At 41.4% G+C, this 24,676-nt stretch overlaps 1 protein-coding gene across 1 annotated transcript; it reads right to left on the bottom strand.

Moving 5' to 3' along the window:
• Window positions 1–16,986: 16,986 nt before the first annotated feature.
• mpdu1b (mannose-P-dolichol utilization defect 1b) lies at window positions 16,987–21,279 on the bottom strand. The gene is made up of 7 exons (XM_023970868.2): window positions 21,112–21,279; window positions 20,601–20,666; window positions 19,332–19,464; window positions 19,143–19,228; window positions 18,861–18,979; window positions 18,444–18,554; window positions 16,987–17,629 (listed from the first exon to the last, which is right to left on the bottom strand). The coding sequence occupies exons 1-7, from the start codon at window positions 21,239–21,241 to the stop codon at window positions 17,507–17,509; spliced, it is 768 nt and encodes a 255-aa protein (XP_023826636.1). The 5' UTR covers window positions 21,242–21,279; the 3' UTR covers window positions 16,987–17,506.
• Between the last annotated feature and the right edge of the window lie 3,397 nt (window positions 21,280–24,676).

Raw genomic sequence — 24,676 nt, 5'->3', positions numbered from 1 at the left:
TATTTTAAAACCAGCCAAAGTGACTAATGTTTTACAACGCGTTATCAATTGTTCCTATTCAGTTTTGGCCGCTCAGCTGTTTGAGTGACCTCATCTGTCCGCGATCATTAGAGAAAATAACCATAGGCCTGACATCAGGCGCTCAATCAAAACGAGCCGGGTTTATGTTTAAACAGTGGCACCACAGGTGGACACCATTATGCTTGGGGATGCTTAAAATAAAACTTCGGAAGGAGGCGGACAAAAAAACGTTTGGGGAGATGGGACAGAGGCGTCCGGGGTGTAGGAGAGGCGCGGGGGGGTTAGAATGATTTAGGGTCGATCATTTACTTTTCTCCCCGTCTTTTAAATTTCACTTCTCCCCCTCTTGCCCACCCCTCCCCTTCTCCGGAGAGAAAGCGGGTGGCTGGCCCACTCATAATTGCCCGTTTCGGAGGCACATTGTCCCTAGCTTTTGAGCTCGCAGGTGCACATAGTAAAGCCGCGGAGTCTTCGGCGACTCCCCCGGAGAGCTTTGTTCCCTTTCTCTCGCTCCCCCGCCGAGCAGAAAATTAGCGTTGCATTCGGGGGCTTTATCGCCCCTTCTCTCCAGATCAGGCTTAACCCTTTCACCGCCCGTCGCCATTCTCATGGAAATCGGAGAGCCTGCGCAGGCTAATCGCAGGGTAGAGGGGAGGGGAGGATGGGAGAGCTATGGGGAAGATATGAGTGGAGGGGGGGGGTAAACCGACCATCTCTCTCACTCTGACAATATGACATTCAAGACCCAACTAACTCTACCAACACGGCCTGTCGTTTCCCTGGAAACTCTGAACTCAAGGCTGCGAAACGAGCCAAGAAAGTYCGTAAATTGGCCCACACTACATTAGCCCCGGCCCATGACCACATGCACCCCTCGGAATATTAATTTGGGCCAAGCAGTTGGAGATTTGAACAATTTGGTCTATTCCTAAATAAGGGTGCAATAATTGAAACACACTAATTGGGAAGTTGTGTATGGAGGGGGAGATAAGGTAACATTTTGTTTGCGCCAAATGGTTAGCCAGATGGCATGAGTGGTGGAACTGTGTAGCAAGGACCCTTTTAAACTTTAAAGTGTAGGCTCATACTTTTGACAGCATTCATGTATATTGATCTGTATAAATTGACAAAGGTCCACTCGGGCTCCCTGCATCTCAGCGCAAGAGGAGTCACTACAGTCCCTAGTTCGAATCCAGGCTGTATCACATCCGGCCGTGATTGGGAGTCCCATAGGGCATCGCCCATTGGCCCAGCGTCGTCCGGGTTTGGCCGGGGTAGACCGTCATTGTAAATAAGAATTTGTTCTTAACTGACTTGCCTATTTCGATAAAGGTTCAAACAAGTTTGTTGTCCCACTGCATGACGGAAGTTAGATGATGGCCAGCCTGTGCGCCCTGTGCGTTCGGAGGGTTGTTGAGTTTGGTGAGGGGACATGGGGGTAGGAGGATTTTCTGGTAGAATACATTCAATATCTTAGCAACGGGCAGTGAGGCTTCAACAAGTGGTTGCCATGGATTTGGTGAGCCAGGGCTAAACAAGTGCGTGCGAGATGCTGGCGGTGTGACTTTTAAAGAATTATGGGAAGCTGTGGTAATCAGAAAGTCTTCTCTATGACTCAGGGGGCTGGTTACAATACGCTCAGTTCTTTTTTTTAATGTCGACTTGCTTTTTCTGATGCTGAGACATTTCTTACTCATAAGCCTAAACTCATTTGCTGTGATATATCCTGCTTTAAATTAATGCACGCACAACGACTGGTAGGCCTAATTGGGTCTCTCTTATTTGAACAATGAGCAAGTTCACATTTGCCTTGTCTCATACTGTCTGAAACGTCTCTTACTCATAAACACATTTTACTGCATAGGCCTATCCCACTGGGTACACCACGTCATTTCAACGTGGATAATTGGGTAATATTTGGTTGAGATGTTGATCAATGAGATTAAAACCTATATTCACCCACTCAAAATACAGCAAAATGTTAATTGAATTTCAAATGTGTTATCACCATGCTGTCAACCACCTAAAAGCACAATCAAATTCCAATGGAAAAACAATGTCTGACTTTTGGTTTAGTTGTCAACCAAATGTCTATTTACTGTATTACAAAATAAATATTGAATTGAGTTTGGTTGACAAGCCAACCAAATATCAACTTTTAAAATGAATGTATCTATTGCTTGGATATATTCCATCTGAGCCTCTGGCTTAATCCCATTCTTTAACTTTTATTTTTGGTTGAGTTGAAAAGTTGAAGATGTGAATCCAACATATCATTTGTTAACTTGTTAATAGGCTATTTATTGTATTTTAAAATTGAAATTGAATTGTATGGTTGCCAACGCAACCAAATATAAAAATATTAAGGAGATGTATCTATCTTCTGCTTGGAAGGTTCCATCTGTGCCACTGATTTAGTCTGGCTTTAATTCCAGTTTGTCTACAAATTAATAATTCATATGTTGGATTCACATCTCCATCTCAACCAAATATCTAAATAAAAGGACTAAACATAATAAAATCACACTTAAAATACCACTAGCCACACACTGGTTGAATCAACTTCGTTTTTACATAATTTCAACAGATTTCCATTGAGCCAAAGTGGAATAGAAGTTGAATTGACATCTTTGCCTAGTGGGATGCACTTGAAAAAAAGTTTGATTTGATTTAGTCCTATTATTTAACTTGGATTTTTGGTTGAGATGGAGATCATGAATCCAATATATCAATTAAGACAAACTGGAATTAAAGTGATGCTCCAGAACTTTTTTATATTTTCAGCCAGTAATTTGAAAGTGGTGCTCATGAGGTAAAACGTCATCCAATTGTGTATTACGTCTCCAATTGTGTACTACGTCATCCATTTTGTATGATATGTTATGTCCTGCAAATTTTTWAAATAATATATACAGTACCAGTCAAAAGTTCGGACACACCTACTCATTCACACCTACTCACATTTCTTTATCTTTACTATTTTCTACATTGTAGAATAATAGTGAACATCAACACTTTGAAATAACACATATGGAATCATGTAGTAACCAAAAAAGGGTTACACAAATCAAAACAACTTGATGACAGCTTTGCACACACTTGGCATTCACTCAACCAGCTTCATGAGGTCGTCACCTGGAATGCATTTKAATTAGCAGGTGTGCCTTGTTAAGTTAATTTGTGGAATTTCTTTCCTTCGTAATGCGTTTGAGCCAATCAATTGTGTTGTGACAAGGTAGTGGTGGTATACAGAAGATAGCCCTATTTGGTAAAAGACCAAGTCCATATTATGGCAAGACTAGCTCAAATAAGCAAAGAGAAGCGATAGTCCATCATTACTTTAAGACATGAAGGTCAGTCCATCCGGAAAATGTCAAGAAATGTTTAAAGTTTCTTCAAGTGCAGTTGCAAAAACCATCAAGCGCTATGATGAAACTGGCTTTCAAGATGGACCACCACAGGAAAGGAAGACCCAGAGTTACCTCTGCTGCAGAGGATACGTTCATTAGAGTCAACTGCACCTCAGATTGCAGCCCAAATAAATGCTTCACAGAGTTCAAGTAACAGACACATCTCAACATCAACTGTTCAGAGGAGACTGCGTGAATCAGGGCTTCATGGTCAAATTGCTGCAAAGAAACCACCACTAAAGAACACGAATAAGAGACTTGCTTGGGCCAAGAAACACAGGCAATGGACATTAGACTGGTGAAAATCTGTCCTTTGGTCTGATGAGTCCAAATTTGAGATTTTTGGTTCCAACCGCCGTGTCTTTGTGAGACACAGAGTAGGTGAAAGGATGATCACAACATGTGTGGTTCCCACCGTGAAGCATGGAAGAGGAGGTGTGATGGTGCTTTGCTGGTGACACTGTCTGTGATTTATTTAGAATTCAAGGCACAAATAACCAGCATGGCTACCACAGCATTCTGCAGCGATACGCCATCCCATCTGGTTTGCGCTTAGTGGGACTATCATTTGTTTTTCAACAGGACAATGACCCAACACACCTCCACCTCCAGAATTCAATTCGTACAATATGTTACAAATTTGTTGTGCTTAAGATCCCAGACTGCATCTTCAAAGCCAAACAAAGTTAGTGGCACAGATGTAACTATCCAAGCAGAAGATACAGCTGCTTCAAATGGTGATATTTTGTTGCATTGACACAATTCACTAAATATTCACAATTCACAATTCCCTAAATATCCTAACATTTTAAATCAACCGAAGCTTGAAACCCTGGGCCTATTTTGTCTATTTTTAGAAGAATCTTTGGTTAAATTGAAACAATAGCTGTTGATGACTTTCAAATGCTATGTAGGCCTAAATAGCATTATTAATGATGTGTGATAAAGTATGGCCACATTTCGTTTACTCTGTTAGCACCTTTTTTCTAAGAGTGTAGGTTTATCTAGATCCTAAAGAGGTTATTCGGCTGTCCCCATAGGAGAACCCTTTGAAGAACCCTTTTTGGTTCTTACCTGGAACCAAAAAGCGTTCTCCTATGGGGACAGCCAAATAACCCTTTTGGGAGCATTTTTTCTAAGAGTGTACACTTTGGAATGACTACTATAGCAACAGTGAATATATTTAGTTTCTCACGATAGCACATTGGTAATAGTCAGTGACAAATATCATAGCTAAGCAGGGCTGGGCCTAGTTAAAACCCTGGTCAGTGTTATCCGGTGTCCTTGGGACGACCCTACCCTAAACCCTAAACCCTAACCCTAACCTTAACCCCTACCTTAACCATTTTACATTTCAACGGAGAAGGGACATCCCAAAGATTCCGGAGAGCACCGACCTTAAAACCCTGGATAGGAGACCAGAGGGTAGCTGTAAATAGATACATTGCATTTGGACCACTTTACTTTTTCCACATTTTGTTACGCTACAGCCTTATTTTAAAATTGATTTTACATTTTTTTCAATCATCAATCTACACACAATACTCCATAATGACAAAGCGAAAACACATTTTTAGACGCTTTTGCCAATTTATTATAAAATAAAAACAGAAATACTTTATTTACATAATTATTCTGAACCTTTGCTATGATACTCCATTGATCATCCTTGAGATATTTCTACAACTTGATTGGATTCCACCTGTGGTAAATTCAATTGATTGGACATGATTTGGAAAGGCACACACCTGTCTGTATAAGGTCCCACAGTTGACAGTGCATGTCAGAGCAACAACCAAACCGTAAGGTCGAAGGAATTGTCCATAGAGCTCCCAGACAGGATTGTGTCGAGGCACAGATCTGGGGAGAGGTACCAAAAATGTCTGCAGCATTGAAGGTCCCCAAGAACACAGTGGCTTCCATCATTCTTAAATGGAAGAAGTTAAGAACCACCAAGACTCTTCCTAGAGCTGGCCGCCTGGCCAAACTGAGCAATTGGGGGAGAAGGGCCTTGGTGACCAAGAACCCGATGGTCACTCTGACAGAGCTCCAGAGCTTCCTCTGTGGAAGTGGGAGAACCTTCCAGAAGGACAACCATCTCTGCAGCACTCCACCAATCAGGCATTTATGGTAGAGTGGCCAGACGGAAGTCACTCCTCAGTAAAAGACAACAGCCAGCTTGGAGTTTGCCGAAGGGCACCTAAAGGACTCTCAGACAATGAGAAACAAGATTCTCTGGTCTGATAACCTTGATTGAACTCTTTGGTCTGGAGGAAATCAGGTACCGCTCATCAACTGGCCAATACCATCCCTACGGTGAAGCATGGTGGTGGCATCATGCTGTGGGGATGTTTTTTTTAGCAACAGGGACTGGGAGACAAGTCAGGATCGAGGGAAAGATGAACGGAACAAAGTACAGAGAGATCCTTGATGAAAATCTGCTCCAGAGCGCTCAGGACTCTGACTGGGGCGAAGGTTCACCTTCCAACAGGACAACGACCTTAAGCACACAGCCAAGACAATGCAGGAGTGGCTTCGGGACATGTCTCTGAATGTCCTTGAGTGGCCCAACCAAAGCTCTGACTTGAACCCGATCTAACATTTCTGAAGAGACCTGAAAATAGCTGTGCAGCGATGCTCCCCATCCAACCTGACAGAGCTTGAGAGGATCTGCAGAGAAGAATGGGAGAAACTCCCCAAATACAGGCGTACCAAGCTTGTAGCGTAATACCCAAAAAGACTTGAGGCTGTAATCGCTGCCAAAGATGCTTCAACAAAGTACTGTGTAAAGGGTCTGAACATTTAAGTAAATGTGCTATTTCAGTTTTTTTATATACAGTTGAATTTGGAAGTTTACATACACTTAGGGTGGAGTCATTAAAACTCGTTTTTCGACCACTTCACACATTTCTTGTTAACAAACTATAGTTTTGGGAAGTCGGTTAGGACATCTACTTTGTGCATGACCCAAATAATTTTTCCAACAATTGTTTACAGATTATTTCACTTATAATTCACTGTATCACAATTCCAGTGGGTCAGAAGATTACATACACTAAGTTGACTGTGCCTTTAAACAGCTTAGAAAATTCCAGAAATAATGTCATGGCTTTAGAAGCTTCTGATAAGCTAATTGACATAATTTGAGTCAATTGGAGGTGTACCTGTGGATGTATTTCAAGGCCTACCTTCAAACTCAGTGCCTCTTTGCTTGACATCATAGGAAAATCAAAAAGAAATTAGCCAAGATCTCAGAATTTTTTGTAGACCTCCACAAGTCTGGTTCATCCTTGAGAGCAATTTCCAAATGCCTGAAGGTACCACGTTCATCTGTACAAACAATAGTACGCAAGTATAAACACCATGGGACCACACAGCTGTCATACTGCTCAAGAAGAAGACGTGTTCTGTCTCCAAGAGATGAACATATTTTGGTGCAAAAAGTGCAAATCAATCCCAGAACAACAGCAAAGGACCTTGTGAAGATGCTGGAGAAACAGGTACAAAAGTATCTATATCCACAGTAAAATGAGTCCTATATCGACATAACCTGAAAGGCCGCTCAGCAAGGAAGAAGCCACTGCTCCAAAACCGCCATAAAAAAAGCCAGACTACGGTTTGCAACTGCACATGGGGACAAAGATCGTACTTTTTGGAGAAATGTCCTCTGGTCTGATGAAACAAAAATAGAACTGTTTGGCCATAATGACCATCGTTATGTTTGGAGGCAAAAAGGGGGAGGCTTGCAAGCCGAAGAACAGCATCCCAACCGTGAAGCACAGGGGTGGCAGCATCATATTGTGGGGTTGCTTTGCTGCAGGAGGGACTGGTGCACTTCACAAAATAGATGGCATCATGAGGGAGGAAAATTATGTGGATATACTGAAGCAACATCTCAAGACATCAGTCAGGAAGTTAAAGCTTGGTCGCAAATGGATCTTCCAAATGGACAATAACCCCAAGCATACTTCCAAAGTTGTGGCAAAATGTCTTAAGGACAACAAAGTCAAGGTATGGGAGTGGCCATCACAAAGCCCTGACCTCAATCCTATAGAAAATCTGTGGGCAGAACTGAAAAGAGGTGTGAGAGCAAGGAGGCCTACAAACCTGACTCAGTTACACCAGCTCTGTCAGGAGGAATGGGCCAAAATTCACCCAACTTATTGTGGGAAGCTTGACTTCAACTGTATATATTTGCAAAAATCTGGTGTATTGTTGTCGATTGATTCGGGGAAGAAAATGCAATTTAATCAATTTTTGAATGGCTGTAATGTAATTTTTTTGGGGAAAAAGTCAAGGAGTCTGGATACTTTCCGAATGCACTGTACATTCTCCAGTAGGAGGTGCTGCCCAGCCTATTGTTTTTCTTCTGAAAGTGGATATAAGTTGAAGATCTGACATTGTTTTAAAGGTACAAATTCAACATTTTTTAAACAAGGTTTGTCTATGTTGAAATTTGGTTACCATGATGACATAATCCTGTGGTTGAATTGTCACCCTCAAAACAACAATCTCTGACTGATTGCTTTTTCAAATCCAATGTATTTTCCATGTCACACTAGGTTGACAAATTACTTTGAAACAAAGTTGATTCAACCAATTTCTGCCCAGTGGGATGTAACCTTTCCTGCTTTTAATTAATTAATGTGCACCAACTGGCCTAATTGAGTCTCTTATTTTTCAAAGAGAGGGCACTCAAAGGTGGAGATTGACAATCATCTAAACACAAAAAGAGAAACACTTTTTCTCTTTAGTCAACATTGCCGCAGGAAACCTCACCACATCAGAAGTCGTCATGGAAACTCCTCGTGCATATTATTTACCTGCATTCCTTGAAGCCTACGAACCACTCCTCTCTTGCACGCAAAGCAGGGCAGAGCAAACACCTTCCTCACGCTCCCTTTCTGCAGCCCCGCCCGCACAGTGCGCACACATCGCCTACGTAGAGCTATAGGCAAGGATTTGAGCATTACAGAAAACCCATGCTATAATACAATTGAACACAGTCAATTGCAATTGCACAACTTCTCATGTCTTATGTGCATATTTTTTTACATGTCCAATAATTTATCCAAACCGCTATTTGAGGTTTACACACAAGCTTACTTGGACAATACAAGTGGCTATAAATTGGGCAACAGTATCCCAACAAAACACAACCCCACACACATATTAAAGGCAATCAGCAGTAGAAACAATAACATCGCGTTTTCTCCTTGTTTCAGTAAAAAGCTAAGGATGGGGAAGGAGAAATGTTACCACTCTCAAATTAATAGACAGAGCTATGGATGCAAGGACTGACCATCCATTATATACAAATTATAGTTTTAATCATGTTTTGAGCTACATTTATTTTGTTTACAAAAATTTGAATAAAACAAGCTTATATTTTGGGTTCTGATGGGGTATGGCAGTTGAACCAAGCTCATGAGTCTTTTATAAGTTATATTCTTCTTGAATCAGCAACTGCTGATTGACCCTTTAAGAACATAAAATGTGCACATTTTAAATAAGCTTTTAATAGATAGGGGGCCTAACAACTGCAGTAGGTAAGGGGCCTAGGGGCTTATCACTGGTCATGGGGAGGTTAACTACAGAAACACAGGCCCCAAAAAACCTATAAGCTCATACCCCATCACTGACTGTCTGTGACTGACTACAAACCAACCACTCCTTTCTGCACAGGTCATTGAAAGACCTGCTCGTTGCGTTGTTTGCTCACAGGTGAGCGAGTGGGTGTCCGTTTCTGGCGCAGCACCGACACACACACTATGCCATGACACACACACGCACTCGCACACGGTTGGCTGCAATGTCACTGAACGCCGGATCTGCCGCATTTTCACATGTTCGCACCTGAGTACCCCAAGTCACGCAATAAATCAAATAAAATGTTCTTTGTCACATGCTTCATAGACAACAGGTGTAGACTAACAGTGAAATGCTTACTTACGGGTCCTTTTCCAACAATGCAGCGGGGAAGCCTGATCATGGATGGCTATAAGATTCAGTTTTATGACTGACAACAGCATACGTTCTATGGGTAGGGGAGTGTGGGGTACGTTGAGCCATGTTTTAAATTCAGCATAACTACATCAAGGGAAATACAGTATTCTTTCTACCAAAGGTATCTACATCTACTGTATTTCAGGATGTCGTGTATCCCTGGAAATAATCCAAATTCATGTAAACATAACAGTTTTGAAAACTTAGCTTGTCAAAAAAAAGTGGTCTCTTGGCACAATTTACCCCGGGTATGGAGTAAATTGAGCATGGGGACAGAGTAAAATTGTGCCTCATGGAGTAAGTGGGAGATGGTGTCCTGTGACTGTGAGTGTTGGTGCTGGTAGGTCAAAGTTTAATGTTGTGGTATATCTTAAATGTATGCCTACATTCAGATATAGATATCGGTTCAATATCACTTACCCTTCAATTTATTGACCAGTTGTCTGAGACAGGGAGGTTGTTTTGATGTGCCAATTCAAAGGCAAGTTCTCAACATTTGAGGCTACTAAGCCCATGAAACTGGTCCTCGAGATTCTTGATATGTTTAGCATGCTCAGACTCCATGTCAACAGATAAGAACTTCCCACTGGGCACACACTGGTTGAATCAAAGTTGTTTCCACGTAATTTCATGAAATTACATTGAACCAACATGGAACAGACATTGAATTGACGTCTGTGCCCAGTGGGTTGTTTCTCTCTGCGATCATAGCCTTTTTTTTTTTTTTTACTTCTTTGGGATTGGTGTCCCTTCCACAGGACGGTTGAGCTAACGTAGGACATATCTGATATGGGCAGAAAGCTTAAATTCTTGTTAATCTAACTGCACTGTCCAATTTACAGTAGCTATAGAATAGAATAAGAATACCATGCTATTGTTTGAGAAGAGTGCACAATTTTGAACATGAAAAGTTATTAATAAACAAATTAGGCACATTTGGGCAGTCTTGATACATCATTCTGAACAGAAATGCAATGGTTCATTGGATCAGTCTAAAACTTTAGAGATACACTGATGTCATCTAGTGGCAGAAATCTAAATTGCACCTGGGCTGGAATAATACATTATGGCCTTTTTCTTGCATTTCAAAGAACGTTTTTTTTTTTCTTTGTATTATCTTTTACCAGATCTATTGTGTTATCTTATACTACCTTACTTTCACATTTCCATAAACTTCAAAGTGTTTCCTTTCAAATGGTACCAAGAATATGCATATCCTTGCTTCAGGGCCTGAGCTACAGAAAGTTAGATTTGGGTATGTCATTTTAGGCAAAAATTGAAAAAAAGGGGCTAATCCATAAGAGATTTTAAGCACAGGTACATGTTATTTTCTAATCAATGTACCTCTTTCAGTGTCATTGTCTATTTTTTCATCCCTTGTTGCTGCTCGAATAGACCAGGGATGTTCTCTTGATAAGTGTGTGAATTAGGCCATTTTCCTGTCCTGCTAAGCATTCAAAAGTACTTTTGGGTGTCAGGGAAAATGTATGGAGTAAAAAGTACAACATTTTCTTTAGGAATGTAGTGAAGTAAAAGTTGTCAAAAAATATAAAATCGTGAAGTACAGATAATCCCCCCKAAAAAACTTAAGTAGTACTTTCTACTATTTTTACTACTCACATTGTAGTGTATAGAGACCCCAACTCATGTACAAGACAATCTTAGAACTATTTACTTTGGTTTAGATACAAGCATCATGAAACCTATAACACAAATGAATTTGACTTTGTTTTTTGGTTCTAACTTGCTTAACCACCTTTTCCATGTGGTTTCTTAATTCACAGACTCTATGAAATCATGACCTCTTCCTAAATATTTGTTCACAAGATTAATTTTGTTTATGGTTTTCTAGAAACAAAGAGTGGCTTAACTAACCCTTTGGCTCAACTTACCCCACTRTCGTCTACTTGTCGGCCCTGTTAGGGGCCGACAAGTAGATAAACCTTCACTGACACCCCAAAGTGCTCGTTAGATTTTGAATGCTTAGCAGGACAGGAAAATTGTCAAATTCACACACTTATCAAGAGAACATTCTTGGTCCTGTCTACTGCCTCTGATCTGGCGGGCTCACGAAACATGAATACTTCATTTGTAAATTATATCTTGAATTTCGGAGAGTGCACCTGGCTATCCGTAAATTTCAAAAACCAGAAAATTGTGCCGCCTGGTTTGCTTAATATAAGGAATTTGAAATTATTTATACTTTTACTTTTAAACTTAAGCATATTTTAGCAATTACATTTACTTTTGTACTGAAGTATATTTAAAAAGTATATTTACTCAAGTAGTATATTACTGTAGTATTTTACTCGGTGACTTTCACTTTTACTTGAGTCATTTTCTTGTAAGGTATCGTTTACTCAAGTATTACAATTGGTTACTTTTTCCACCACTGCAGGTCTGAGTGAACCGGGTAGGCCTAACAGGTTATGGAAAAACAGTGATGGTTTTCTTCCCCTTTTGCGGTAGGGAGGTGTGTGTGTGTGTTTGCTCCCTCCCACATCTCTCAACAGTTGCTGTCAAAGAAGCAAGATCTCTGCTGATAGTGTGTGTGTGTGTGTATGTGCATGAGGCCTACCTGCCTGCCTAGCATAGTACTATTTAGTGCCCCTTTGTTTGCAGCACCCTAGCTAATTCAAGGAACTCACGAACGATAAGGCAAGACTGTCTGTCAGTCTGGCTCCAGTCTGCGGTGAAACATCACAGAATCATCTCCGCATCTCCGGAGCTTCAAAAGACTTCACAGTTCACACTCACAGCCCAACAGGAATGACGATGGTGATCTCACCCACAATTTTTGTTTGTTTCACAGAACAGTAACATTAAGATGTAGATACTGTATGAAAATGTCAAAATATATCATCGTGGATATAAATGGGACAAAATCTATTAGCCGCCATGTAAAAAAACCAAGAAAAAAAACACCTGTTGAATGCGTGGTTTGAAATATGAGAAAAACATTTGAAATAAAAAATGTACGATATTTGAGAACTGTCACAGATGTTATTTTTCAGATAATAGCCAAAAACCCAAAACAAGCTCAGCGTTTTACAAAGTCTGTCAAGACCATGGGTGGTATGTACACTCACAGACTGATCATAGAAAGTGTTGCTGTCTTTGTCAGGACTGGAGGTGTCCCAGGTTGGGTAGATCTGTCTCACATAGCTGTGGCGTGTAGCTATGGCAGATAGGAGACATTCGACAGGGGTATAATGCTGCTAATAGAGGAACTGTTTGCCAACCTCTGAGTGAGAGAATGACAGGTAACCCTAATGAGCTAGTAGAGACACACCCTGAGGTAGACAGGTCTGAGCGAGAGGGAGGGGGAGAGAGAGGGGGTTCAACAGGTCTGAAAGAGAGAGGGAGAGCGAGAGGGGTGAGATAGTTCAACAGGTCTGAGAGCAAGAAAGAGAGATTGGTGGGATGGTTGTTGGGAGACAAGCCTTTTTAGTTCTAGTGTATTTTTTTTAACCTTTATTTAACTAGACAAGGCAGTTAAGAACAAATTCTTATTTACAATGACTGCCTACTTGTAAAACCCTCCCCTAACCCGAACGACGCTGGGCCAYTTGTGCGCCGCTCCTATGGTACTCCCGATCACAGCCGGTTGTGATACAGCCTGGGATCGAACGCAGGTCTGTAGTGACATCTCTAGCACTGCCTTAGACCGCTGCACCACTCGGGAACACTGCGTGTATGCGTATGTATTTTTGTTTGCATCTGTGTGTATGTGTGTTCTTACTGAGACACATCTGGTGCAAACATCCATTTTTATGATTAGAGGATGAACAAGGGAGAGGAAAAGTTTGCTACACTTGATCTTAATCCTGTGACTAAACAGACTAAACCATTGGGGAGATGAAAGGGCTTTACCCTTATCAGCCAGCTGAGGCATTCACCAAAACACCACCGCTGAGGTGGGGCAATGGCGTGTTCCGCCAGGTTCTGCCAGAGGTGGGGTGTTTCACAGATGGCCAGATAGGGGGAGATGGGAAATGCAGGCCTAACAATCAGCAGGTAGATAAAGACTGGCCCACACATTAAAGAGATTAAAGGAGGCGATGAGTGTGTGTATGTGTGTGAACTGAGCGCAGTGGAACAAAACTGGCCTCTTCTAAAGCTCAGTCAGACCTCCCAAGATGCATCTATCTCACAGGTGATACGGCCTAACAAAGTTGGAGCTTGCCATCTCCGCTGCACAATCACCATCAGAAATGCCTGCCAGGGCTCTCTCTCTGCCCCCCCCCTCGCTCTTTCTCTACCCTCTCTCAATGAAAAATTATTTTTATTTCTCCAAACTTTTTTTTCTAACTGCCTGCCTCTGTCGATCTCCCTCCTGCTTCTCCTACTCCTTGGCCTGCTAAAACCGGCGTTTTCTCTCTCTTCTTTCAAGACAATCATTTCTCTACTTACCCCTTTTGCTCGCTCTCTTTCCTTCTCATGTGGTTTGGCTCCTCTCTTGTTCCCGTCATAGAAACAAAGGACAGAAGTTGGTGAGTGAGTGATACAAAGCATGAGGGAAACTGATGAGAGAAAAGGGATGAAAAGAGAAAGACGTACTTTGCAGAGAGAGAGAGAGAGAGAGAGAGAGAGAGAGAGAGAGAGAGAGAGAGAGAGAGAGAGAGAGAGAGAGAGAGAGAGAGAGAGAGAGGAGAGAGAGAGAGAGAGAGAGAGAGAGAGAGAGAGAGAGAGAGAGAGAGACGAGAGAGAGAGAGAGAGAGAGAGAGAGAGAGAGATGGTCACTGTTGTGGCTTAAGGTGGAAATAAACAAGTGTATCTTCCAGACATCTTCAAGCAAACCTTCTATCAAGTTTCATTAACATTTGGAGTCTGTTGTTCACAAGAAAATGTGTGTTTTGAGTTGTTTCTTAAGAAACTTCCGTTGTCCAATTGTGGGATTTTCGGTTGTGGGGGTGTTGATGATGTAGTGTGATTGAGGACAGAGAGGCAGGGGGCCGATGGAACGACAACACAGGACTTGAGAAAGGAGAGAAGGTCTATTCAATGGGGGGGGGGGGGGGCATAGTGAAAAATAATGTTATGTTAAAGAGGGCATGCAGAAAAATAGAAAACATTTTATTACATCACAAAAGAGGTGGAAAATAATTATCAAGTTTGTGGGAAAACTAATAAGAGTATAAGTAGAGACAAATTATCCCATACTGAACAAAAATATAAAAGCAACATGTAAAGTTCTTGGTCCCAGGTTTCTGAGCTGAAATAAAAGATCCCAGAAATGTTCCATACACTCAATAAGCTTAATTCTCTAAAATGTTGTGTACAAATTTGTTTACATCCCTGTTAGTGAGCTTTTCTCCTTTGTCAAGATAATCCATTCACCTAACAGGTGTGGCATATCAAGAAGCTGATAGAACAGCATGATCATTGCACAAGCGCACCTTGTGTTGGGGACAATAAAAGGCCACAGTTTGGTCACACAACACAATTCCACAGATGTCTCAAGTTTTTCGGGATGTGGAATTGGCATGCTGACTGCAGAAATGTCCACCAGAGCTGTTGCCAGAGAATTTAATGTTTATTTCTCTACCATAAGCCACCTCCAATGTCATTTTAGAGAATTTGGCAGTACGTCCAACCGGCCTCACAACTGCAGACCAATTGTAACCATGCCAGCTCAGGACCTTCACATCCAGCTTCTTCACCTGTGGGATTGTCTGAGACGAGCCACCTGGACAGCTGATGAAATTGTGGGTTTGCACAACCGAAGAATTTCAGCACAAACTGTCAATTTGAATGTAGAGATACCGTGACGAGATCCTGAGGCCCATAGTCATGACATTTATCCGCCGCCATCACGTCATGTTTCAGCATGATAATAGATGGCCCCATGTCGCAAGGAGTTGTACACAATTCCTGGAAGCTGAAAATGTCCCAGCTCATCCATTGCCTGCATACTCATCAGAAATGTCACCCATTGAGCATGTTTGGGATGCTCTGGATCAACGTGTACAACAGCATGTTCCCGCCAATATCCAGCAACTTCGCACAGCCATTGAAGAGTGGGACCACATTCCACAATCAACAACCGGATCAACTCTATGCGAAGGATGTGTGTCGCGCTGAAGGAGGCAAATGGTGGTTGCACCAGATACTGACTGGTTATCTGATCCACGCCCCTAACTTTTTTTTAAAAGGAATATGTGACCAACAGATGCATCGGTATACCCAGTCATATGAAATCCATAAATTAGGGCATAATTAATCTATTTCAATTGACTGATTTCCTTATATGAACTGTAACTCAGTCAAATCTCTGAAATTGTTGCAAGTTGCGTTCATATTTTTGTTTAGTGTAAATGCCTGTACTTTGGAGAACTAGTAGTGAGTGAACAAAATAGAGGGTGAACAATTGTCTCTATCTAGTGGCGTGAAAATGAATGACACCCAATCATTTTGGAACAATGGGTATGCAGGCTTTTGTTCCAGCCCTTCCTTAAACAACAAATCTAATGAAAATAATTGAGTTGAGTTTTATTTCATTATATCATATAACTTGCTAAATCAGGGATGTTTACCGCAGGGTTGGAATGAAAGCCTGCACAACACACAGGCTCTCTTGGACTGGAGTTCTGAAAACATAAGAGAAAACTACAGACACCTGAGCAGTCCCAACAAAACATATTTTATTACATTTTCGCATGAAAATAAACTCTTACCATCTTCAGAACTGTAGCACTCGCATGTGACGCATACAAGTGCGAGCAGTACCTTAACACGAGAAGTTGAATCTCAACAAGTAAACTAAAACTAAACAGAGAAATTGGACTTCAACATAACACTATAATGACCCCAAATTTCTGCTCCCAGGTTAATCTGAATCAAATTGGAATGAATTATTTAGTATTGTGGAATCATTCCTTGAATTCAATAAAAGATGTGATTTATCATTAAACAAATACAGCATCTATATGCACAAAGAAACACAGAAAAACATCATTTGGACTGATAACCATTTGATTCAGTATAGTTATTTGGATCTAGCCTGTGTGCCAGTCTGTTTGTGCAATAATGCCAAATCCTTGTAACTCTGTCACGCCAAACATGGTTTACCAAGTACAGCAATGAAGTTGGCACAAGCATTAAAGGATCTGAGACCAGGCTGCTTWCGATCATACTCAGGCAACAAAGCTTCAACAACTTAAAGGTCGAACATTTAACTCAAACACACTGACAGAGAATTTCACAGTAAACCTCTATTGTTTGACCCCTTGATTATAGCTAGAATAGTTCACTTCCTGGTTGTGTTCTGGAATGCATTTTCATTCTAGATTATGATCCGAGGACAACCCGTGTAATATAACTGGAACAATGTAATGCATTGTTAGGGAGGCATAAAGATTTAGGAGTATGARGAAAACAACTGACCGTAGTGGGTGTTTTGACAGCTCTGGGGTGAAGTTTCCCCTAGGTACAGATATAGGATCAGCTTCCCCTCCCAGAATCCTAACCTTAACCATAAGTGGGGAAAAATGCAAAACTGACTCTGGATCAGCATCAACTTCACCCTACTCTGTATCGGCACTTCTGTGGCGTTTAGTAGAATCAGTGTTCAAGATGGAGAAATAAGAGTGTCAAGCCTTCCCTTCCCTGAGCTAAAACACAGAAGCAAAACTAAAGATTTCTCTGTGAGCTAGTCTAACTGGGCTGTAGTCACAGTATCATTGAAGTCAGGTAGAGTAGAGAGTTCCTTGGTTTGGGTGGTGGGAATAGAATGTTTGGTCCAGAGCTAAGCTTACAGCAGGGGAGTGCAGAGTGTATGAATTGCTAAATGTGAATTGGTGCAAATCTCAAATGACACCCAATTCCCCATAGTGTACAATTAGAGTCCATGGCCCTAGTCAGCAGTGCACTACATATGGAATAGGGTGCCATTTGAGCTGCACCCTGTCTATATATATTCTCTCTACTGCATCCCAAAATGGCACGCTATTCCCAATATAGTGCACTACTTTTGACCACAGCCTTATGGGTCCTGGTCAAAAGTAGTGCACTATATTGGAAATAGGGTGCCAATTTAGAGGCAACTAATTTCATGTGCACCCGTCTATCTACTCTTTCTTCTTCTTCAGTGCCGGGCTGCTGTTCCAGTAGTACAGGAGCTGGGCAGCGATAAGACCGTTACAGGAAGAGGATATGACATAGGTCAGGGCCATCAGGGAGTCACCCGTTTCCTGTTGGTAGAGAGAAACCAGGAAGTGAAAAGTAGAAATTATTGGCATGTTGGATTAGGACAGGATCACACACACAGACTGCCTCAAATGGCACCCTTTTCCCTTTAGGTGTCATTTAGCAGACGCTCTTATTACCTACTATATAGGGAATAGTGTGCCGTTTATGACGCATCCACACTCTCACATACAGTACACACACTTTATACACAGTAGCACATTTTACTCACACACAGCTGCACATACCGACTAAGTCACTCAGGATAAGAGCGTCTGCTTATTGACAAAAAATGTACATGTAACAAAACATTAAGTATACAAAACATTAAGAACACCTGCTTTTTCCATGACAGACTGACCAGGTGAAAGCTATGATCCCTTATTGATGTCACTTGTTAAATCAACTTCAATCAGTGTAGATGAAGGGAAGGAGACAGGTTAAAGAAGGATTTTTAAGACTAGAGACAATTCAGACATGGATTGTGTATGCTTGCAATTCAGAGAGTGAATGGGAAAGACAAAATATTTTAAGTGCCAATGAATGGGGTATGGTAATAGGTGCCAGGCACACCGGTTTGTCAAGAAATGCGGCTGGGTTTTCACACTCAACAGTTTCCCGTGTGTATTAAGAATGTTCCACCACCCAAAGGACATCCAGCCAACTTGATGCAACTGTAGGAAGCATTGGAGTCAACATGGGCCAGCATCCCTGTGGAACACTTTTGACACCTTGTGGAGTCCATGCCCTGACCAATTGAGGGGTGCAACTCAACTGTTTGGTATACTCAGTGTACATTCACTGTACACACACATATACCTGTATTGAGGTGAATATGCGAGCCAAGGAGCCAGCGAACAGCATAAACACAGTGATGGCAGACAGCTGACCTGTGTGTCCATTACGATAGTTAGTCACTACCTGAATAAGCTGCAATCACAGGGAGAAATAAACACGATCACAGATTAACACAATGATAACATTATTTGTTAACTAATGACAACTCCTATAAAACACATTTATAACACAAATTMACTTTATTATTGATCTATTTTGGGGTACATTTTTCACAGTTGAACTATTCAAAGTGCAAATAAATCCTAGAGGATAACATGAAAATATTAAAACACGTTTATTGTCCAATGTGGTGCTCGAACAACGTTATAACGCTGTTATTACAATATAACACGCCGATTATGTTACGCGTGTTAGAAAATCTATTCATGCTCCACGTACCCTGCCAATGATGATAGCAGGCATGTTGGAGGCCTGCATGGCCATGACCACAGGCATTGGCGTTACAGGGGAGAGCAGCAGAGCTACCAGACCAAAGTACACCACCAGGAACAGCAGACCTAGAGGGAGCAGACACACAGAAATAGAACATCAACCACTGCTTGTGAGGGTAGCTAGTTGTATGCTAACTGAAAGTCGTACATTGTAAGCTCAAAAGGAAGTGTTAGTAGTGAGTGTCAAGTCTTATCGTCAGGTAGGTGTGTGTGTGTGTGTGTGTCTTACCTTTGACTGTGTTGCCTCCATAATGCATTATGAGGAACCCGATGGCTACTGTCTGTAACATGAGGAAGAGGGCCTCACCCCAGGCACTGAAAGAGAAAACGCAAAATATGTTAACTTGTGCCGTGTCTGTGTGTGTGACTGTCTGTGCATGTCTAACGTGTGTGTGTGTGTACAACTCTACCACAGTACCTGAAGGGGAAGCTGTTAGCAATGCTATAGGCCATGGTGCCAGTGATAGCCAGCAGCTCCAGCAAGACAGAGTTGAAGCTTAGACCATCTGCACTCTTAGCCCCCATCAGCTTCAGGATCTGAGGCAGCTTTACTGTGGGGAGAGAGCGAGATATGGGTTATGTATTACCTAAATGTGTGCTTGATGGATCGAACTCTATTGTAGATATCTTTCCATCTACAGGTAACTGCCAAAAAAAAGGAAACACCAACATAGTGTCTTAATAGGGCGTTGGGCCCCCACTAGCACCCAGAACAGCTTCAATGCACCGTGGCATAGATTCTACAAGTGTCTGGAACTCTATTTTGATGCGCCACCATTCTTCCACAAGAAATTCCAGAATTTGGGGTTTTGTTGATGGTGGTGGAAAACGCTGTCTTAGGCACTGCTCCAGAATCAATTCGGTTGACATCTGGTGACTGAGACACACACCCACACTTTAAACTCCCCTATGCTCCTTTGAGACCCCTCTTTAAAAGTCATTGACATATCTTCTTCTAGCCATGGTAGCCAAAATAATGGGCAACTGGGCATTTTTATTCATGACCCTAAGCATGATGGGATGTAAATTGCTTAATCAAATCAAATGTTATTGGTCACATACACATGTTTAGCAGATGTTATTGTGGGTGTAGCGAAATGCTTGTGTTTCTAGCTCCAACAGTGCAGTAATATCTAACAATACACACACATCTAAGTACAGGAATGGAATTAAGAATATATAAGCTGCATACACTAAAATACAGTTGAATAGAATATAATACAGTATATACAAATGAGATGAGTAATGCAAAATATGTAAACATTATTAAAGTGACTAGTGTTCCATTTATTAAAGTGGCTAGTGATTTCAAGTCTATGTATATAGGCAGCAGCCTCTAATGTGCTAGTGATGGCCATTTAACAGTCTGATGGCCTTTAACTCAGGAACCACACCTGTACAGTACTTTGTATCCCTCATTTACTCAAGTGTTTCCTGTATTTTGGCAGTTACCTGTATATAAGAGAGGGGCAGGGAGTTAAGCTTTGCACACATCGGGAGAGAGAGACAGAGATAAAGATTGAGAGTAATGTTTACTGTTCATGTTTAATTGTTTATTTCACTTTTGTTAATGATCTATTTCACTTGCTTTGGCAATGTAAACATATGTTTCCCATGCCAATAAAGCCATTTGAATTGAAATAGAGAGAACGAGATAGAGAGAGGAGGAAGAGAATCTTAGTCTTACCCATCACAGACCCCAGGATGATTCCAATGCCCAGACCTTTGCTCAGCACAATCTTTAGACATGGCACTGCAGACAGAAACAATCAATGATTGAACGGGTATTGTCAGAGAGAACAGATAGATATGTCATTCTTCTCCTATCTAGAATTATTGAGGAACTACAAGAGATTGAGGAACACTGGCATGAGATAGCCCCGCCTCTGAACGCTGTCAAAACAAAACGTCCAACTAGCTACTGACGTTAGCTCCTCTTCTGTCTTTTTAGCCTGTTTAGAGGGTACGATCCATACATACATCCCGTCCAATATATTTCTTTATATCCAGTAACTGTAAACGCAAAAGATAACATAGAAGTTACTTTGTGAAATATCGATTAAAAACGCAGGTCTTGCAAGCTAACGTTACCTAGCTAGCTCATCCATTCAACGTTGAAGACCTGGCTAGCTAACGTTAACTAGCTAAGTTAGCTCTTGCAATCAAACGTCAGTCAATTATGTAACAACTTGACTTACCATCCAGAAAGTTAAAATTGAGGAAAAACTCGTCGTAACATGATTCTGGCATGAAATAAGTGAGCAGGAGCCCCTTCAGTGGTTCCAACACAGAAGTCTTTGGAAGTTCTTCCATAACAGGGCTCGCCATTGTGGAACTGTGACGTGACGTAGCAGTGTGCAAATAATAACTGTTCCCTCACGCTAGACGGAAACATATGAATAGAATATAATACATGGTTCCGGAGCTCACTGTGATTTTTTTTGTTTGTTGTTGATTTCATTAGCTRCCCCATTAGCCGACGCCATTGGCGAGAGCTAGTCTTACTGGGGTCCGACACATAACAAACAAGCCATTACAGACAAAATACTTTACAATTTACATACATTAAAAACACGAACATGTAGTATTCTTTTGCATTTATCAGTTACACATATACTGAACAAAAATATAAACACAACATGCAACAATTTCAAAGATTTTAGCGAGTTACAGTTCATATATGGAAATCAGTCAATTGAAATACATTAATTTGGCCCTAATCTATGGATTTCACATCACTGGGAATACCAATATGCATCTGTTGGTCACAGATACCTTAAAAAATAAGTAGGGGTGTAGAAAAGAAAACCAGTTCGTATCTGGTGTGACCACCATTTGGTGTGACCACTATTTGCCTCATGCAGCACGACACATCTCCTTCGCATAGTTGATCAGGCTGTTGATTGTGACCTGTGCAATGTTGTCCCACTCTTCAATGGCTGTGTGAAGTTGCTGGATATTGTTGGGAACTGGAACACTCTGTCGTACACGTACACATACGCGATCCAGAGCATCCCAAACATGCTCAATTGGTGACATGTCTGAGTATGCAGGCCATGGAAGAACTGGGACATTTTCAGCTTTATTTCAGAACATTAAATTCTCTGGCAACAGCTCTGGTGGATATTCCTGCAGTCAGCATGCCAATTGCACACTCCCTCAACTTGTGACATCTGTGGCATTGTGTTGTGTGACAACTGCACATTTTAAAGTGGCCTTTTATTTTCCCCAGCACAAGATGCACCTGTGTAATGATAATGCTGTTAAATCAGCTTCTTGATATGCTAGACCTGTCAGGTGGATGGATTATCTTGGCAAAGGAGAAATGTTCACTAACAGAGATGTACACAAATTTGTGCACAACATTTGAAAGAAATATGCTTTTTGTCCCTATGGAAACATTATTGGATCTTTTATTTTAGCTCGTGAAACTTGGGACCACCACTTTACAAGTTTTGACCAAGTTTTACATGTTTGTCGACTTTTGAGACTATAGTATATTTAACACATAACATCTGTATCTGAAAATACCCAGAATTCAGCTCTTGAAACACAAAATACTGTACTACCGCAGTATGAGTCATAATATCTATAAAACCTAGCAGTCAAACAGGGAACTGGTTCCAATCGTTTTTCCACCATACATTTTTCCCATAGGGGATTTTAGAAACACTTTAAAAAAGGGCTGTGTTTTGTATAGGCTTTCCCTGAATTGACATTTTGATAACCGTGTAATTCTCTCTAGGACAAGGTGACTTTTATCAATGTATTTACACCCCCCAAAATTAAATGCTAATTAGCGGCCAATGTGGCGATCATAAAGTACTACAAATACCACGATGATCTGGACGAGACTGCCGAATCGAGGCAAAGGTAAGAATCTCTGGATCAACTATCTAATGTTAGGTAAATGTAGTAATGAATAAATAGGCTTTATTTCTTTAAATGGACAATTCTGTAAACTGTCTTGTGCAAGTTTTAAATTGATACAATACCTGTACGTGCAGGAGCTTGCAGGGATTTGTAGTTTTGCATGATATCTAATTTTATTCCAATTAGCATTTTTGAATATGACCGTAAATAGAGCAGAATATATTGATGAAAGTCACCTTGTCCAAGAGAGATTTACATGGTTATCGAAACTTCACACCAGGGTAAGCCTACATGAAACACAACCCTTATTTTAAGCTTTTCTAAAATACCCTATGGGGGGAAATGAATGGTGGAAAAACGATTGGAACCGCTTCCCTGTTTGAACGCTAGGTTTTATGGGTATTATGACACCTCCACTGTGGGGCTCTATAACTACAACTAGTTAGCAAGTTGGATATTTCAGAGTTTCCTAGTTCTGACTAGCACTTGAACGCGGCATTAGTTAGCCAACATTGCCTTGACATCACCTACAAGTGTGATGTGGGATTTCTATTGGAGAAATGTGAGTTATAGATCTGTCATTCTCATTGAACGCAAGTCTAAACAGCAGTAGATCTGTTCCATGTGCGCTATTTCTATGCTACCCGTTTTTAAGTCTAGTTGTTGCACCTTTTACTTTCGGTATTGTACACCAGCTTCAAACAGCTGAAAATAAAATATTTTTGGCTATGTAAAATATATTTCACAGCGGTTTAGATGGTACAATGATTATCTACCCTATACCTGCTTGTTTTGTCACATAAACTTAAATTAGGCGAACTATTTTTGCAACCTGGAAATGGTGGTGAGATTTCTGCATAGTACATCTCTAAGGTGCTACCAGCCACCACTGGTATCCATATACAGTAGTGAGCGTGCTTCAGTAATCATATTGAATAGTGGTTTGAGTTTGTGCGAGTGTGTGTGTGTGTGTGTGTGTGTGTGTGTGTGTGTGTGTGTGTGTGTGTGTGTGTAAAAACTATGTTCAATGGTTTTCCATGCATATTCACCAGCACTTTGATCAATAACCTAGTTTACAGTGCATCATTTGCATTTTGCTGATCTGTTTACATCTGTTGTATCCTGTGAATGTGACAAATACACTTTGATTGTATGCATACCTACTGTACAGTACTCTACACCTCATTGAAATACCTTAATCTCTCCACTAGATGTCGATAGTACCCACGCCGAGCCACACAGGGTGAGATGTGAGCCTTCTGGTGAAGGGAACCACAATGGGCACGGGGCTTGTTGCCGGGAACCTATTTGAGCGTTGCGCCAATGACGACATCTGGAGGGAGCTGAGTGAGGACCCAGTTGTTCAGGAAGCCAGCTGACAGGGGGCGCTACGCACCTCTGATGTCATCATTGCGGGACATTGGTTACCATTCAGGGTCCACCAGGAGGAGCCACATGGACGCTTCTGGTATAAAGGTCTTTGTGTCCCAAATGGTACCCTATTTCCGACATAGTGCACTACTTTTGATCAGAACAATAGGGTGCCATTTGGAACGAGCCGTGTTCCTTCAGGCACAGATCAAGGATCAGCAGTCAGCACCAGCTTACCTTCCTTTAACCTTGTGGGGGAAGAAATGCAAAACTGACCTTAGATCAGGGGACTGAATCTGTGTCAGACTATCCACATACACCTGCACAGCCAACCTTCAGCCTACCTTTCTAACTGTTGCAATGAGGGGGAAGAAGTACTTTAGGTTAACCTTATCCTACTTGCGCAGAGATGAGTCTGTGTCAGACAATCCATTCACACCGTGGAACAGTCATTTTGGGGACACTGTCTGCATATCTGAGGTGGTACGGGGGCAATCGTCTATGATGTTGATTGCCTGT

The sequence above is a fragment of the Salvelinus sp. IW2-2015 genome, linkage group LG3, assembly GCF_002910315.2.
Source record: "Salvelinus sp. IW2-2015 linkage group LG3, ASM291031v2, whole genome shotgun sequence".
NCBI classification, from domain to species: Eukaryota; Metazoa; Chordata; class Actinopteri; order Salmoniformes; family Salmonidae; genus Salvelinus; species Salvelinus sp. IW2-2015.
The sequence above is the reverse complement of the archived record's forward strand: the minus strand, read 5'-3'. Positions and strand labels throughout refer to the sequence as shown.

Bases quoted from the DNA above. Each gene is read 5' to 3' on its own strand.
- mpdu1b (XM_023970868.2), bottom strand. From the start codon at position 21,241: ATGGCGAGCCCTGTTATGGAAGAACTTCCAAAGACTTCTGTGTTGGAA. The intron at 18,980-19,142 runs GTAAGACACACA...TGCTCCCTCTAG, and splicing joins TGGAGGCAACACAGTCAAAG to GTCTGCTGTTCCTGGTGGTG. The intron at 17,630-18,443 runs GTATATGTGTGT...CTCTACCAACAG, and splicing joins GCATATTCACCTCAATACAG to GAAACGGGTGACTCCCTGAT.